The sequence below is a fragment of the Peromyscus leucopus genome, chromosome 14 (assembly GCF_004664715.2).
Source record: "Peromyscus leucopus breed LL Stock chromosome 14, UCI_PerLeu_2.1, whole genome shotgun sequence".
NCBI classification, from domain to species: domain Eukaryota; kingdom Metazoa; phylum Chordata; class Mammalia; order Rodentia; family Cricetidae; genus Peromyscus; species Peromyscus leucopus.
Window position 1 is genome coordinate 26,769,095 of NC_051075.1, and position 14,094 is coordinate 26,783,188.

The window sequence follows — 14,094 nt, forward strand, 5'->3', positions numbered from 1 at the left end:
CAACTGAAGAATGGATAAAGAAATTGTGGCACATATACACAATGGAATACTACTCAGCAGAGAAAAACAATGACATCATACGGTTTGCAGACAAATGGATGGATCTAGAAAAAATCATCCTGAGTGAGGTGACCCAGACTCAGAAAGACAAATATGGTATGTACCCACTCATAGGAAGATACTAGATGTGGAACAAGGATGACTGAACTGCTACTCACATCACCAGTGAGGCTACCTGGAAAACGGGACCCCAAAAAAGACATGGAGAAATGGATGAGATCTACATGAACAGCCTGGTCATGAGTGGGAACAATGAAGAGCGACGGTCGAGGGAAAGAGAGTGGGAGATCCTAGCTGGATCAAGAAAAGAGAGGGAGAACAACGAATAGGAGACCATGGTAAATGAAGACCACATGAGAAGGGGAGGAAGCAGAGAGCTAGGGAGGCCCACGGAGATCCACAAAGATACTGCCAGAAAAGACTGCTGGCAATGGACGAGAGACGGCAGGAACTGACCTACTCTGGTGATGGGATGGCCAGACACCCTGATAGTTGTGCCATAAACCCCATCCAAGGAAGGTCTGAGGAATCTGGATGCAGACATCCATGGCTGGGCCCCTGGTGGAGCACTGGGAGTCTAATTAGTGAGAAAGAAGAGGGTTTATATGAGCGAGAATTGTTGAAGCCAGGGTTGGATAAAGCACAGGGACAAATAGCCAAACGAATGGAAGCACAGGATCTATGAACCAAAGGCTGAGGGGCCCCCAACTGCATCAGGCCCCCTGAACGGGTGAGACAGTCATTTGGCTTGATCTGTTTGGGAGGCAGCCGTGTGTTAGTGCCGGGTCCTGGGCTTGTTGCATGAGTTGACTGTTTGAATCGGGGGACATATGCAGGGACACTTGGCTCGGTCTGGGAGGGGGGGACTGGTCCTGGCTGGACTGAGTCTACCAGGTCGATCCCGGTCCTCGGGGGAGACTTTGATCTGGAGGAGGTGAGAATGGGGGGTGGGATGGGGGAAGGGGGAAGGGGGGCGAGAGTGGGAGAACAGGGGAATCTGTGGCTATTATGTTGAAATAAATGATGTTGTAAAATAAAAAAAAAAAAAAAAAAAGAAAACAAGCAGGCTTCGAAGGGATTATAATAACATAAAATAGAATATAATAAGATAAAACAAAAGATAACACATAGGAGTAAGACAAAAGAAACAGAAGGAAACAATCCTAAGAAAAAGCACAAGAAAAATATAATTATATATATATATATATAAATATATATATACCATTTTATATATGTGTATATATATGTGTATATAAACTCCTACTGTATTATGTTTCCATACCACCTGTCAAGTGGCCTTTAATCTTAGCTGACTCTTTCCATATTCCCTCCCTCATCCCCCTCTTCCATTCCCCTCCCCATTTGATCCTATTCTAGCCCCCACCCCAGCCATCCATAAGTATGTATTCTATTTCCCTTTCCTAGGGAGCTCTATCTGTCCCCGCCCAATCTTACTCTATACCTTACCCCTGTGGTTCTACAGATTGTAGCTTGCTAATCATCGACTTAACAGCTGATATCCACATATAATGTGGATACATACCATATTTGTTTTTCTGGGTCTGGTTTACCTCATCGAGGATGGTTTTCTTATAGTTCTATCCATTTATCTGCAAATTTCATGACATTATTTGTTTAACAGTTGAGTAATATTCAATTGTGTAAATATATCATATTTTCTTTATCTGTTCATCTGATGAGGGACATCTAAGTTTTTTCCAATTTCTGGATATTATGAATAGGGAAGCAATGAACTCCAAATTTTTATTGACCTTTTCAGTGTTTTTCTTATATTACTCTTATTTCTACATTATTTTAAATTTAGATATTTTCAATTTGTATGTGCACTTTGTTTGAAATATAGTTATGCCTTATTAAGCTTTGTGTATTAATTTTCAAATGTAATTTCATTTTAATTTTTAATAATACTTGTAAACACGGGCACAAAGTGAAATGGGGTATGCATTCATTTGTAATAATTAAATCAAACTAACATGCCTATCACATTACATCCATCTTTCTTTATGGTGACTGTCAATTCTTTCAGTTATTTTGAAACATACAACCCATAACTTTTAACTGTAATCACCATGCTGTAGATACATGGATCTTATCTCTCCTGACTGATCCCTTGTACCCTTTGGCCAGCATCTTTCTTTATTCATCCACTCTGCACTCCAGCCTGTGGTAGCCAGGACTCTACTCTCTGCTTTTACCAGCTTACCACATTTAGGTTCTACAAAGTCAAGTCATGGCATATTTGTCATTTCCTGCTTGATTTATTTCACTTAGCATAATGTCTCCAGCTTGATTCCTGGTGTTAAATTTGACACAACTTCTTTCTTTGTGAAGGCTGAATTGTATATATATGTATATCACAGAGTGGAAATATTTGCAATCCACACATCTCATAAAGGGCTAATATCCAGGATACACAAGGAACTCAAATGATTGAGTAACAAGAAAATAATTTGACTTGAAAGATGGGTACAGGACCCACGTACATATTCCTCAAAGCATAATGAACAAAAATTGGTAATAGACATGAACAACTTCAGTGTCCCTGCTAACTAGAAAATTTCCAGCTAAAACCACATCGACAAGTCATCACACACCTGTGAGAAATAGCTATTAAGAAGACATAAAAGGTGTTTGTGAGTGTGAGGGGAATGGGTTAAAAATGTATAGATACATTGTGTGTGTGTGTGTGTGTGTGTGTGTGTGTGTGTGTGTGTGTGATAGTCAATGTGCAGAGGTCTGAGAACATGCTGTGGAGTCTGTCCTTCTACATGTGGGTCCCAGTGATTGATTCCAGGTTGTTAGGCTCGAAGCAAATACAATTACATGGTTGACCATCTCACCAGATGAAGAGAATGAATTTTAATCTAAAGAATGAAATGTTTTTATGGACTCAAATTTATCAATCTTTTGTCAGCTTCTTTAATTTTAGAAAATGGATCTCTCCTTTGAGATCAGATAAATAATTTACCCACAGACTAATGTAACTTTTTAAATTTAATTTTCTTTTGATGTGTTTGGGCATTTTATAAGCATGAGTATGTCTGTGTACCACATGCATGCCTAGTGTCCTCAGAGGCCAGAAGGGGACATCAGGTCTCCTGAAACTGGGGTTCCAGATCGTTGTGAGTCATTATGTGGGTGCTGGGAATCAAACTCTGGTCCTCTGGAAGAGCAGCCAATACTTTTGACTACTGAGTCATCTCTCCAGTTTCTTATAATTATTTTAAAAGTTACTTTAAAAATTTTTAGATCTGTGTTGAAGTGTATTATGAGGTAGGGACAGCTTTTTTTCAGATGGGAACCAATGACCCACATAGTATTTGCAGAATGATACTTCCCCCACTTACTTTACTAATTCTACACATTAATTACATAGATATATTATGAGATGTGTTTCTTTTCCATTGTCTTTATATTCTCATATTAATATACTTATATAAATTTTAATTTTAGATCATATTTTTGTTTGCTTTTGTCAGTTTTTTTTTTTTTTTTTTTTTTTTTTTTTTTTTTTTTTTTTAGCTTTGCGCCTTTCCTGGAACTCGCTTTGGAGACCAGGCTGGCCTCAAACTCACAGAGATCCGCCTGCCTCTGCCTCCCGAGTGCTGGGATTAAAGGCGTGCGCCACCACCGCCCGGCTGCTTTTGTCAGTTTTTTTCTGATTCTCCCTCAATTTAGATTTGACTTATTTCATCTATCTGTCTGTCTATCTATCCATCATTCTGTCCATCCATTCATCTATCCACCCATCCATCCATCCATCTATTTATCTATCTGTAACTGGAGAATTTTTCTGTCTATCTATCTATCTATCTATCTATCTATCTATCTATCTATCTGTAGCTGGAGAATTTTTTCTCCGGGTCTACCAAGCCCCGGCAGTCCGACAGTCCACTTATAAAATAAATACACAGATGCTTATATTATTTACAAACTGTATGGCTGTGGCAGGCTTCTTGCTAACTGTTCTTATATCTTAAATTAACCCATTTCTATAAATCTGTACCTTGCCACATGGCTCGTGGCTTACCGGCATCTTCACATGTCACATGCTGCTTGTCATGGCAGCGGCTGGCAGTGTCTCCCCCTGCCTTCCTGTTCTCTTAATTCTCCTCTCTGTTAGTCCCGCCTATACTTCCTGCCTGGCCACTGGCCAATCAGTGTTTTATTTATTGACCAATGAGAGCAATTTGACATACAGACCATCCCACAGCATCTATCTGATGTAGTATATGATTTATTTACATAAAGATTAATGACCCCTGTATTATTAGGAAATCCTATTTGCTGATCATGTATAATTCTTTTAATATGCGGTTACATTCAGTTTTCTAGTATTTTGTTGATGATTTAAATGTATATTAGTGTAATATATATAAATTAGTGTAAACTGGTCTGTAGATTTCTTGTGTTGTCTTTTGTGGCTTTGATAATGGGGAAACATTGGTAAATGGCCGAGTAAGTCTTTCATTTATTGAGCGAGTAAAGAAAGGACAGGCTGATTCTTTAATATTTGGTCGAATTTATCTATGGACCCTCTGGTTCCAGCTATGTTTTTAAAATTACTAATTCAGTCTCTTCACTTGTCAGTGCTCTATAAGGGCTATCTTTTTCTTATTGAGCCAATTTTGGTAGTTGGTGTATTTCTAGGAAGTTGTTCATCGTATTTAGGCTGGTGTCATACCTTTTTGTCCTGGGGTAACAGAATATCTGAAACTGAGCAATTTACAATCATCAATTTACACTCCTACCAACAATGAGTAGAGTTCTTCTTACTCAGGGTCCTTATTGGAAATTATTATAATTTGTATTCCTGATAATAGCCATTCTGAGCAGGACTAAGATAGAGTCTCTAAGGATTGTAGGAATGTGTGTGTGTGTGTGTGTGTGTGTGTACATACAACAGCAATTAATGAAAAAAAAAGCCATGACTTTAAAGAGAGCAAAGAAGGGTGTATGCAGGGGTTTGAAGGGAGAAAAAGGAAGGGGGAAAGGTGTAATTATAATCTCAAAAATAAAAGAAGTAAGAATAAAGTAAATAAAAATATTTGTTGACTATTTTCTCGAGAATTATTTAGTTCTTTAGTCCATTTTTTGATTAGGTTTTTTTTTCTTTTAAGCTCTTTATATGTTCTATACATTCATCCTGTATAGCCAGATGCATAGCCAGCAAAGATTACCTCCTATTTGCCAGGTTGTCTCTTTAATCAATTAACTATTTCCTTTGCCATACAGAATTTTAAAATTTCATTAGCTCCTATTTGTCAGTTGCCAGCCTTATTTCCTAAGTGTGATCTAATTTTAAAAAGTCTTTATCTATGCCTGCATTTGTGCTATCTGAATTTTTTTCTCTAGCAATTTTATATTTCAGGCCTTCTGTGAACATCTTCAATCCACCTGGAATTGATGTTTAAGCAACATAAGAGATGTGGCTCTAAGTTCATTCTCGATGTAGATAGCCCCCTTTTCCAGAATTAGTTGTTGCCATGGATTATTTTCTTTTATTTCTTTCTATTTTGTAATCTGAATTTTATTTCAGGACTTTTCTACTTTATCAAAGAGAAGTAAGACTCACTCCCATCTTCTCTTAGGAGCATGCCCTTTTAGTACTGGGGTGAGAGAGGATCTGAACACTGAGTACTTCTTATTTGATATATTTTTGTTCTTTAAAAGTTAGAAGGAAATCACCTTTGGATTTACTTCTGTCCAATAGAGGTCTTTTGAAAGCAGCAGGCATCTTGAGACCCTTGAAGAAAGAATACTTTATCTTTAAGAAATGTCTCATTCATGTCCTAACAAATCAAAATTTTATATTTACTCTTTTTTTTGTGGTTACAAACAACATCATTTATTTCCAGTTTAAAGTACATACATAAAATTGAAAAGTAAAAGATCTACAATATTTTTCTCTAATTTCTATAGAAGAAAGGCCAGGCTGAGTGACCCATATGTAAAAATATCATACATGTTATTCTTTGAGACAGGGTCTCTCTATGAAGCACTGACTGGCCTGGATCTGACCTTGTAGACCAGAGATCCTCCTGCCTCTGCTTCCCAAGTATGGGGATTTAAAAGTGTGTGCTACTCGGCTGATTCTCAAAGTTCTGACAGCATCAACCTTTTGAGGGGCTCTCATAGCATGCCACCAATCCATGTTAATTCTCCAAGGACAGGACTGCTGATGCTATTTTCATTCCTACTGAATCAGCATTTCAATCACTTTTTGAACTCGTACCTCGGGTACTATACTATGCCATTCCTAGCTCTGGAGTCCTGAGCTTTGACTATCACAAAAATAATGGTCACTAGTCTTGCAAGCTTTTCTCAGTGGCCCCCATTGGCTAATGGGATAAAGACAAACACTTTAAAATAACAAATGTGTCTTTGTGATAAGACAGGCCCATCTTATAATACCTTGACCTAACTTTCATACTTCTCTCCACCTCAATCCTTTTGTGCCAATGTTATTCCTTATTTTTTTTTTAAAAAAAAAGAGCACCCAGAATAGATCCATAATAAAGAATGACTTTTTGAAGGGATTTAAAAAAGTTATCTCCCTGTAAAAGAAATGAGTTAAAGTTAATAACCATTCAGCTACCTTACAGATGCAATTAATAAGCATATAATTATGTAACAAGTGTCCCCTGTAAATTTTATGTTGTCTTGACAACAACATCACAACTAAACTCCTTTGAAAAGTAAAGAGAAAGAATCAGAAATTAGGCGGTAGATTTAACAAAAAGAGAGACTATTTATTTTGTAGTACACATTAAAATGTTTTTCTTTTTCTAGGACAAACCGAGGGAGAGCATATTCTAAAAGGTCTTTTTATAAACAAGCAACCCAAGACTTTTCTGTTGCCATCCACTTAGATCCTAACAACTGGTTAGCACTGTACTACAGAGCCTGCTTATTTAGGAAGACCAATCCTTACAGAGCACTGCAGGACTACAGTGTGTCAGGTACTGAGCGCCGTGTATGTGAGAGTCTGCTACAAGGATCAGCAGCTGTTTCCTAGAAGAGAATGCTAATACTTGTTCACTCATGTAATATGTAGATTAATGTCCAGTACTGTGAATATGTACATACTTAAGAATATCCGTCTTGTGTACATGTGTGGTTCACCTGTGTGCATGGGAGCACATGCGTGTAGAGACCGGAGGACAACTTCAGGAGTTGACTAATTTTAAAAATTTTATTATTTTTTCTTCCCCATTCTTTTAAATCTAATTTAATTTTGTTTTGTAACATGGTCCTTCACTGGCCTCACTAAATAGGCTAGGTTCTGTGGCCAGCAAATCTAGGGGTCCACTCTCTTCCGTCTCCCCAACACTGAGATTGCCAACAGCACGTGCTATCATGCCAAGTTTGCCTTCCTTTTCCCCGTGGGCTCTGGGGAAAGAACTTGGGTCCCTGTGCTTCAAGGCAAGCACTTTACTGCGACATCATCCCATCCCCCTAAATGTCTCATGTATGCTGAGAGGCACCTCATGTTTCATGTCTGTTCCCAAGGGTTCTTGGGAAAGAGGGCGGAAGATTGCTGCTCCCTTCTCTTTTTATCTTGGCCTCTACTTTCTGCTCATAGCTGACTCGGTCTTCTCTCCTCCTTTGCTTGCTGTGGCCTTCGCTCCCTCTGATTTGCCTTTTCTCAGTTCAGGCCTCATGTCTCAGTGTGGCACCAAAGCAGAGGTGCTGTGTGTATGAAGGGGGCTCTGTCACCCAGCGCTTCCGGTTTGAAGAGTGCCGTAGGCTCATCCGACTCCCCGGGTCTGGTCTACCCAGAGAATCCTCTCCTCTGTTCTTCCTCTGAAGCTTTACTCTTATATTGCCCCCATCAGCCTCCATGTTGGAAGCTGTCGTAACAATTCAAAATCTCTACTATTGAGTTATTCAGAGCAGACAGCCCTGGTTTTAGCCTAACCCTTTCCTATACATTACCTCAAGGATCTAAATAATCCACTATAAAAACAAGGCTCTGTGCTGATAATGTTTGACATTTATGGGCCACTTTAATACTGTCTGGGCACTATTGTGGATACTCTATATGGACTACTTCCATAGAGTACTCAAATAATGGTATGAAGAATTTATTATCATCACCCAAATTTTACTGATATAAACAAAGTCTAGAATAGTTAAATCACTCAATTTTTTTTTTCTATACGAATAGTTTTCCTACCAGTATCACAACAGAGCTTTTCCTTGCCGGCCAATCATACTGAGAACTGAGCAGTGAGAATGCCTTCAGGCTCTAATGATGGCTAAAGTTTCTCAAATCTAGTATAGAGAAGCGTGTGTGTGTGTGTGTGTGTGTGTGTGTGTGTGTGTGTGTGTGTTCATGTGTGTATAAAATGTTACCTCTCAATCCAGAATGGACTTGAGAAGCTTAGTAGATATGCATTGAATCTTACAAAAGCCTGTCTGTTTCACTATCATGGTTTTGAAAGTAAAGGGGAGTTAATAAACCCAGAAACTTGTCAGGTGACCTCTAAGCTGGGTACTGGTGAGGACCACTCATCTGCAGTGGACGTTGTTTTGTCCTCTTGTTTCTGTTGTTTGCAGTATATATCCAAGTTGCCCACTTCAATTGGGATATGTAGTCAATTTGCCCACCCCCATGTTCTCGCCTTCAATAGCCTCAACCTATCACTGTAGATAAATAGACCTGGCATCTGCCATATGCCTTTTCTGAACCAGTACACCCACACCTGTTCTTCAGTCCTTAGTGTCTTTGAGATAATAAGAAGCCACTGTGAGCAAGGGTTACATTCTAGATGGGCCTTTGCCATTGACTTATGTCTTAGTCCTCGTCAGTGCACTGTGCTCCTTTGGACCTTAATCGCTTCATTTGTAAAATGAGTGGAGTGTCTGAGTCTGCCACCAGCTCTAAGGAATTTATGAGCCATAATAGCCACAGTGTTACTAGTTAGCATTTCTTTTCCTATTCTTTCAGACAGGGTTTCTCTGCATATCCCTGGCTGTCCGGGAACTCACTCTAGACCAGGCTGGTCTTGAACTCACAGAGATCTGCCTGCTACTGCCTCCTGAGTGCTGGGATTAAAGGTGTGTGCTGCCACCACCTGGCAGTTAGCAATATTTTAAAAATATGTATTATTTTCACCCACCAAATGGGCACACTCGTCATAGATACATTGTTTTTGGATTGTTAAATAAGGGAAAACAATAGGAAGGGTGTGGTCTGAAATGTAACTCGTATGATTGTTTAGAAATCAAGGTATATACTTTATATCTTCAGCTCTCATAAATGATGGATATGACAATCTTAATTGCTTTCTCCATCGGGGCATACTCTATACACAACTAAAACTTTGGATGCTGGCAATTTGTGATTTTGAAACTGTTATTTCTCTGGAAAGGTAAGTCTGTCTTTTCATCTTTACTTCACTCTTATATAAAATCAGGAAAAAAATAAAAGAAAAGAAAGCTTGCCCCTCACTATTGGTAACGTTGTAGAAAATGAAACTGTAATTATAAAGTCACACTAGAATTAGAATAACACTCGAATAAGTTTACCAGTCAACTAAGACTTGATCATTTCAGTTGCTTTGCAAAATTTAGAGATTGCGAAGATCTGAGAAGACTTAAATTCACAGTATGAAGTTAAAAAGTGACTAGAGTGGGCTTGAGGACATGTAGGCTACAGCTTTTTTGATGTTAAGTCACTGGACAACTGTCATCAAGTTTTAAAATAATGACAAAATAGCTGTTGTTTCCTTCATTGTTACATACACTATCCAACTCAGTGGAAGCAAAGACCTCGTGTTTGGAACTCTTGACTTCATGTTGTTCAATAAATCAAAAGAAAATCCATTGCCATTTAGCCAACAGGACAAGGAAGAGGCACAAATTGAAAGTTAGACAAGCCAAAAATCCAGCTTTACAACATATATTTTAATTGAATAATTCTCCTCTCCAATGCATTACTCATTAAAATGGAAGTTGTTACAGAAAACCAAGGAAGGCTGAGAGTGGGAGAAAACCCCAACTAATTACCTAATACCAAATGATCATCCTTGAAAATATATATACATGTAACATTATACAGACTCAGCAAGTCATTTTTAGGAATATATATGCTATGGATTCATGTATGCAGATAAAATACATGTGTATAGATAATAACAGTTAATGAAGAAAGTGGCCAGAATTTTGGAAGAGATCGAGAATGGGAGGGCTTGGAAGGGAAGCGAAAAATGCTACGATTATATTATAACCTCAAAAGAAAAACATGGAAGTTTTCAGAAAGGGTTAAAAAAAAAAATCATGCTATCTCTGTGCAGCCTAGCAGACAGCTCTCAAATAAAAACGTTGAACTCGGGGAGTAACACCTGTAGGCCTCTGAGGACCACAGTGGGTTTTTTTGGGGGTGCTTAGGGAGGCAGAGTGATGTTTGGGCTATAAGGTCAGCAGGTGGGTGGACGGACCCTTGCTCTCCAGCACCCAGGGCTTCCATGGGCGCGGGTTTACAGGACAAGCACTGTCCTTGTCTTTAGGGCACACTGAACAGAGTAATATCTAAGGCCATCCCCATACTAATAACCACTTGATCATAGGAGAGAAAACAACATTTATTTGCTATTGAAAAGCTATTTTATATATACCCCTGTGGAGAGGATTTCTTTTTTCATTGAAAACCATCAAACCTTACAATGGCTGCTTTTCACTATTTCTCCTGACCTCAGGCAAAGACTTTTGAGTTGAGGAACAGTAATCATTGATTCAATGTTAACTCAAGATTAAGTCAAATTTTGCTAAGAGTCTAGGAGACTATCGTTTCCATTCCCAGTATAGACTCTCTAATTGTTAATTCACTACTAAGTCTTTTATTAAGAATGTTCCTACTTTTTATTGAAAATAAGTTTTTCCATACAATGTATTCCAATCATGGTTTCCCTTCCCCCACCTCCTCTCAGTTCTTTCCCACCTTCCCAACCACCCATGCTTCTATTTTTTAAGAGACCACAGTAAAGTAATTTCATTGCTTTAGTAAAATACTAAGAATATCTGATTGCAATTGACTCATATATTTCATTAGCTTTTTAATAATTGAAGAACAATGTAAATAAATTTAAATTTCTAAAAAATTTTACTTTCTTGGTTTCTTTTTAGAACTGCTACTTTGGCTTATATAAATATTGGCCTCATATATCTACTATACCTGGATAATTACACTGAAGCCTTTTTGAAATTTACTGAGGCTATTAAAGTTGATCCTTTATTTATTCAAAGCTATATTTGTAGAGCAGAAACCTATCATAAGGTATTTAAGACTTGGTGATCTTGAATTTAAAAAATTATTTTAATTTTTTAGATATTTATCAATGTAATTTATAATATATGAATATAATCTTTTTTTCAGCTAACCATAGAGGTTTATGGATTTATAAGCAATATCTATTAAGCAGATACAGTTAACTATTATTATTTACAAAGCCTCTTCTTATCAAGTGTCCATTTTCATTTTTATACTATCTCTAGCACATGTTTTACATTGTTTATATAAAACAACATACAGCTATTGTAGTTAATGTGTTTTATGCAAATAAGAATAAATGATGAGGAACTTTCTGAAAATCAGTAGCTTTAAAGTTGCCCATAATTTTGTTTGCTGGGGAAAGCTACTGTTAGCCTTTTAGAGTCTGTTGGTCTAATTCTGTGTATGTATGTTGTAGGTACAGGTTAAGTTTGTAGGTTCATAGAATGAGGCTTGTATATGAAATGATGTCTTAGGGTTTCTGTTGCTGTGAAAAGACACCATGACCATGGCCACTCTTATAAAGGAGAATATTTAACTGAAGTGTCAGCTTACAGTTTCAGAGGTTTAATCTATTATCATGACGGGGAGCATGGTGGCATGCAGGCAGACATGCTGCTGGAGGAGCTGCTGCATGTTGATATGCAGGCAACAGGAAGTAGACTGAGGCATTGGGCGTGGCTTGGGCATATATGAGAACTCAAAGCCCACCCCCACAGTGACATATTTCCTTCAATAAGGCTATATGTACTCCAACGAAACCACACCTCCTAATAGTGCCACTCCCTATGAAATTATGGAGACCAATTACATTTGAACTACCACAATCCACTCCCTAGCCCTCATAAGCTTGTAAGAATATCACAATGCAAAATGCATTCAGTCTAATTTCAAGTCTCCATACTCTGTAACAGTCTCAAATTGTTTTAAAGTCCAAAGCCCAACATCTCTTCTGAGACTCATGGCAATCTCTTAACTATAATCCCCCTGTAAAATCAAAATCCAAAAGCAGATCACATACTTCCAACATATAATGGCACAGGATATACATTACCATTCCAAAACATAGGAAAAGGAGCACAGTGAGGAAATACTGGACCAAAGCAAGACCAAAAACCAGCTGGGCAAACTCCAAACTCTGCATCTCCATGTCTGATGTCAAAACGCTCTTCAGGTCCAATTCCTTTCAGCTTTGTTCACTGCAGCACACTTCTTTCTCTTGGGCTGTTTCAACTCCCTGTTAGCAGCTCTCCTTGGCAGGTATCCCACAATTCTGGCATCTCTAACATCTTGGGGTCTCCAAGGCAACCCACACAACTTCACAGCTTCACACAATGGCCTCTTTAGGCCTCCTTTCAGGGTCACCCTGAACATGTGCCTGGTCTTAGCAGCTTTCTTTAGTGTTGAGGGGGAAATTCATAGCTCCTTTCTTCTGTCTTTAACTCTAGAACCATGTGGCTGAAGTGTAGTTGGAGTTTTTCTGTGTCCACCCAGCTCCTGCAGCCACTCAGACCCAAGTCCTTGCAGTTCTGGTTTTGCAGGCATGCAAAACGTAAAAGCAAGGCTACTGTAAAAGTTTGCACCAAGGGTCCAGAAAGCTGTTGAGCAGGCAACAGGTAGCATGGAGCTCCTGAAACGTGGAGCTGTTTTTGAAGCAGTGGAGGCAAAGCCCAAATTGCAGAGGAGACTTTCTATTGGAGCTGTCAGAAACATGGGCTGTTCTCCTGAGAAAACGTCCAGACGCAAGTGCCGCTGTCCCATCGAAGAGACCTCCTGAGCCACAGGTGGTCTCTTTCATGTGCAGCCAGAGGTGCAAGGCTACCCAAACTTTTTGGAGCATAGAAGATGCTCTCAGCAGTCCCAGATGTTGGACATGAAGCTTTAGGACTGGTATTTGCTGTGCTACAGTTCAGGTTTGCTTTGGTCTGATGGTTTTCTTGCTGTATCCCGCTCAACTTTGTGTGTGTGTGTGTGTGTGTGTGTGTGTGTGTGTGTGTGTGCGTGTGTGTGTAAAGGGGAATGTTTACTCCATACCATTGAATATGGAAAGTATGCAGTTTTTTGCTTTCAGTTTTTTTTTTAATAGCTCTTAAGAGTCCTACAACTAACAAATTTTCTTGACTTTGAAGCTTCTGACTTTTCAATATTATCGGAAATGTGAGACAGTCAGAAGTTTTGGAGTCACACTGAACGAGTTTTGTATTATGAGATGAGACCAGGTGTGTGGAGCCGAGGATGGAATGTTATGGTTTAAATGTAAAATGGCTCATATGTTTGGACACTTGGTTCTCAATTGGTGGTGCTGTTATGGGAGATTGTGGACTCTTAATGAGGTAAAACCTCCCTAGAGGAAGTGCCTCACAACATGGTTCTTGGGGTTTTTATATCCTGACCCCACTTCCTGTCAGGTCTCAGCTCCCTGGCCTGTTGTGTTGAGAGGTATCCCAGCCTTAAGCTCCACCATGAGTGACTGTTATCTTTTCAAAGCACAAGTCAAACCCAGTTCTTCCCCCTTACAGTGCTTTCTCAAGTATTAGATCACAGGACGGAGGAAAGTAACTAATACCAACCTGGACATTTGGTACAACCAGGTACGCCAGTGTGAACGTGTCAGCAGTTCGTTAATTGTGCAGACAGAACAAGGGCAGGTCAAGAAGTTTCGCAGAAATTCTCGAATTTGGTAAACAAATCCCATCTCTTGGATTTCCTCTTAATTCTACCCAATTATTTTCTTCAAA

General features: G+C 38.9%; 1 protein-coding gene across 1 annotated transcript in view; it reads left to right on the forward strand.

Moving 5' to 3' along the window:
• Ttc6 (tetratricopeptide repeat domain 6) overlaps positions 1-14,094 on the forward strand; it is a 194,777-nt gene that overhangs the window by 134,024 nt on the left and 46,659 nt on the right. The window contains exons 16-18 of the mRNA XM_028869755.2: positions 6,874-7,043; positions 9,338-9,458; positions 11,212-11,362. Coding sequence (XP_028725588.1) covers positions 6,874-7,043; positions 9,338-9,458; positions 11,212-11,362 — 442 coding nt within the window. The remainder of the gene's footprint in view (positions 1-6,873; positions 7,044-9,337; positions 9,459-11,211; positions 11,363-14,094) is intronic.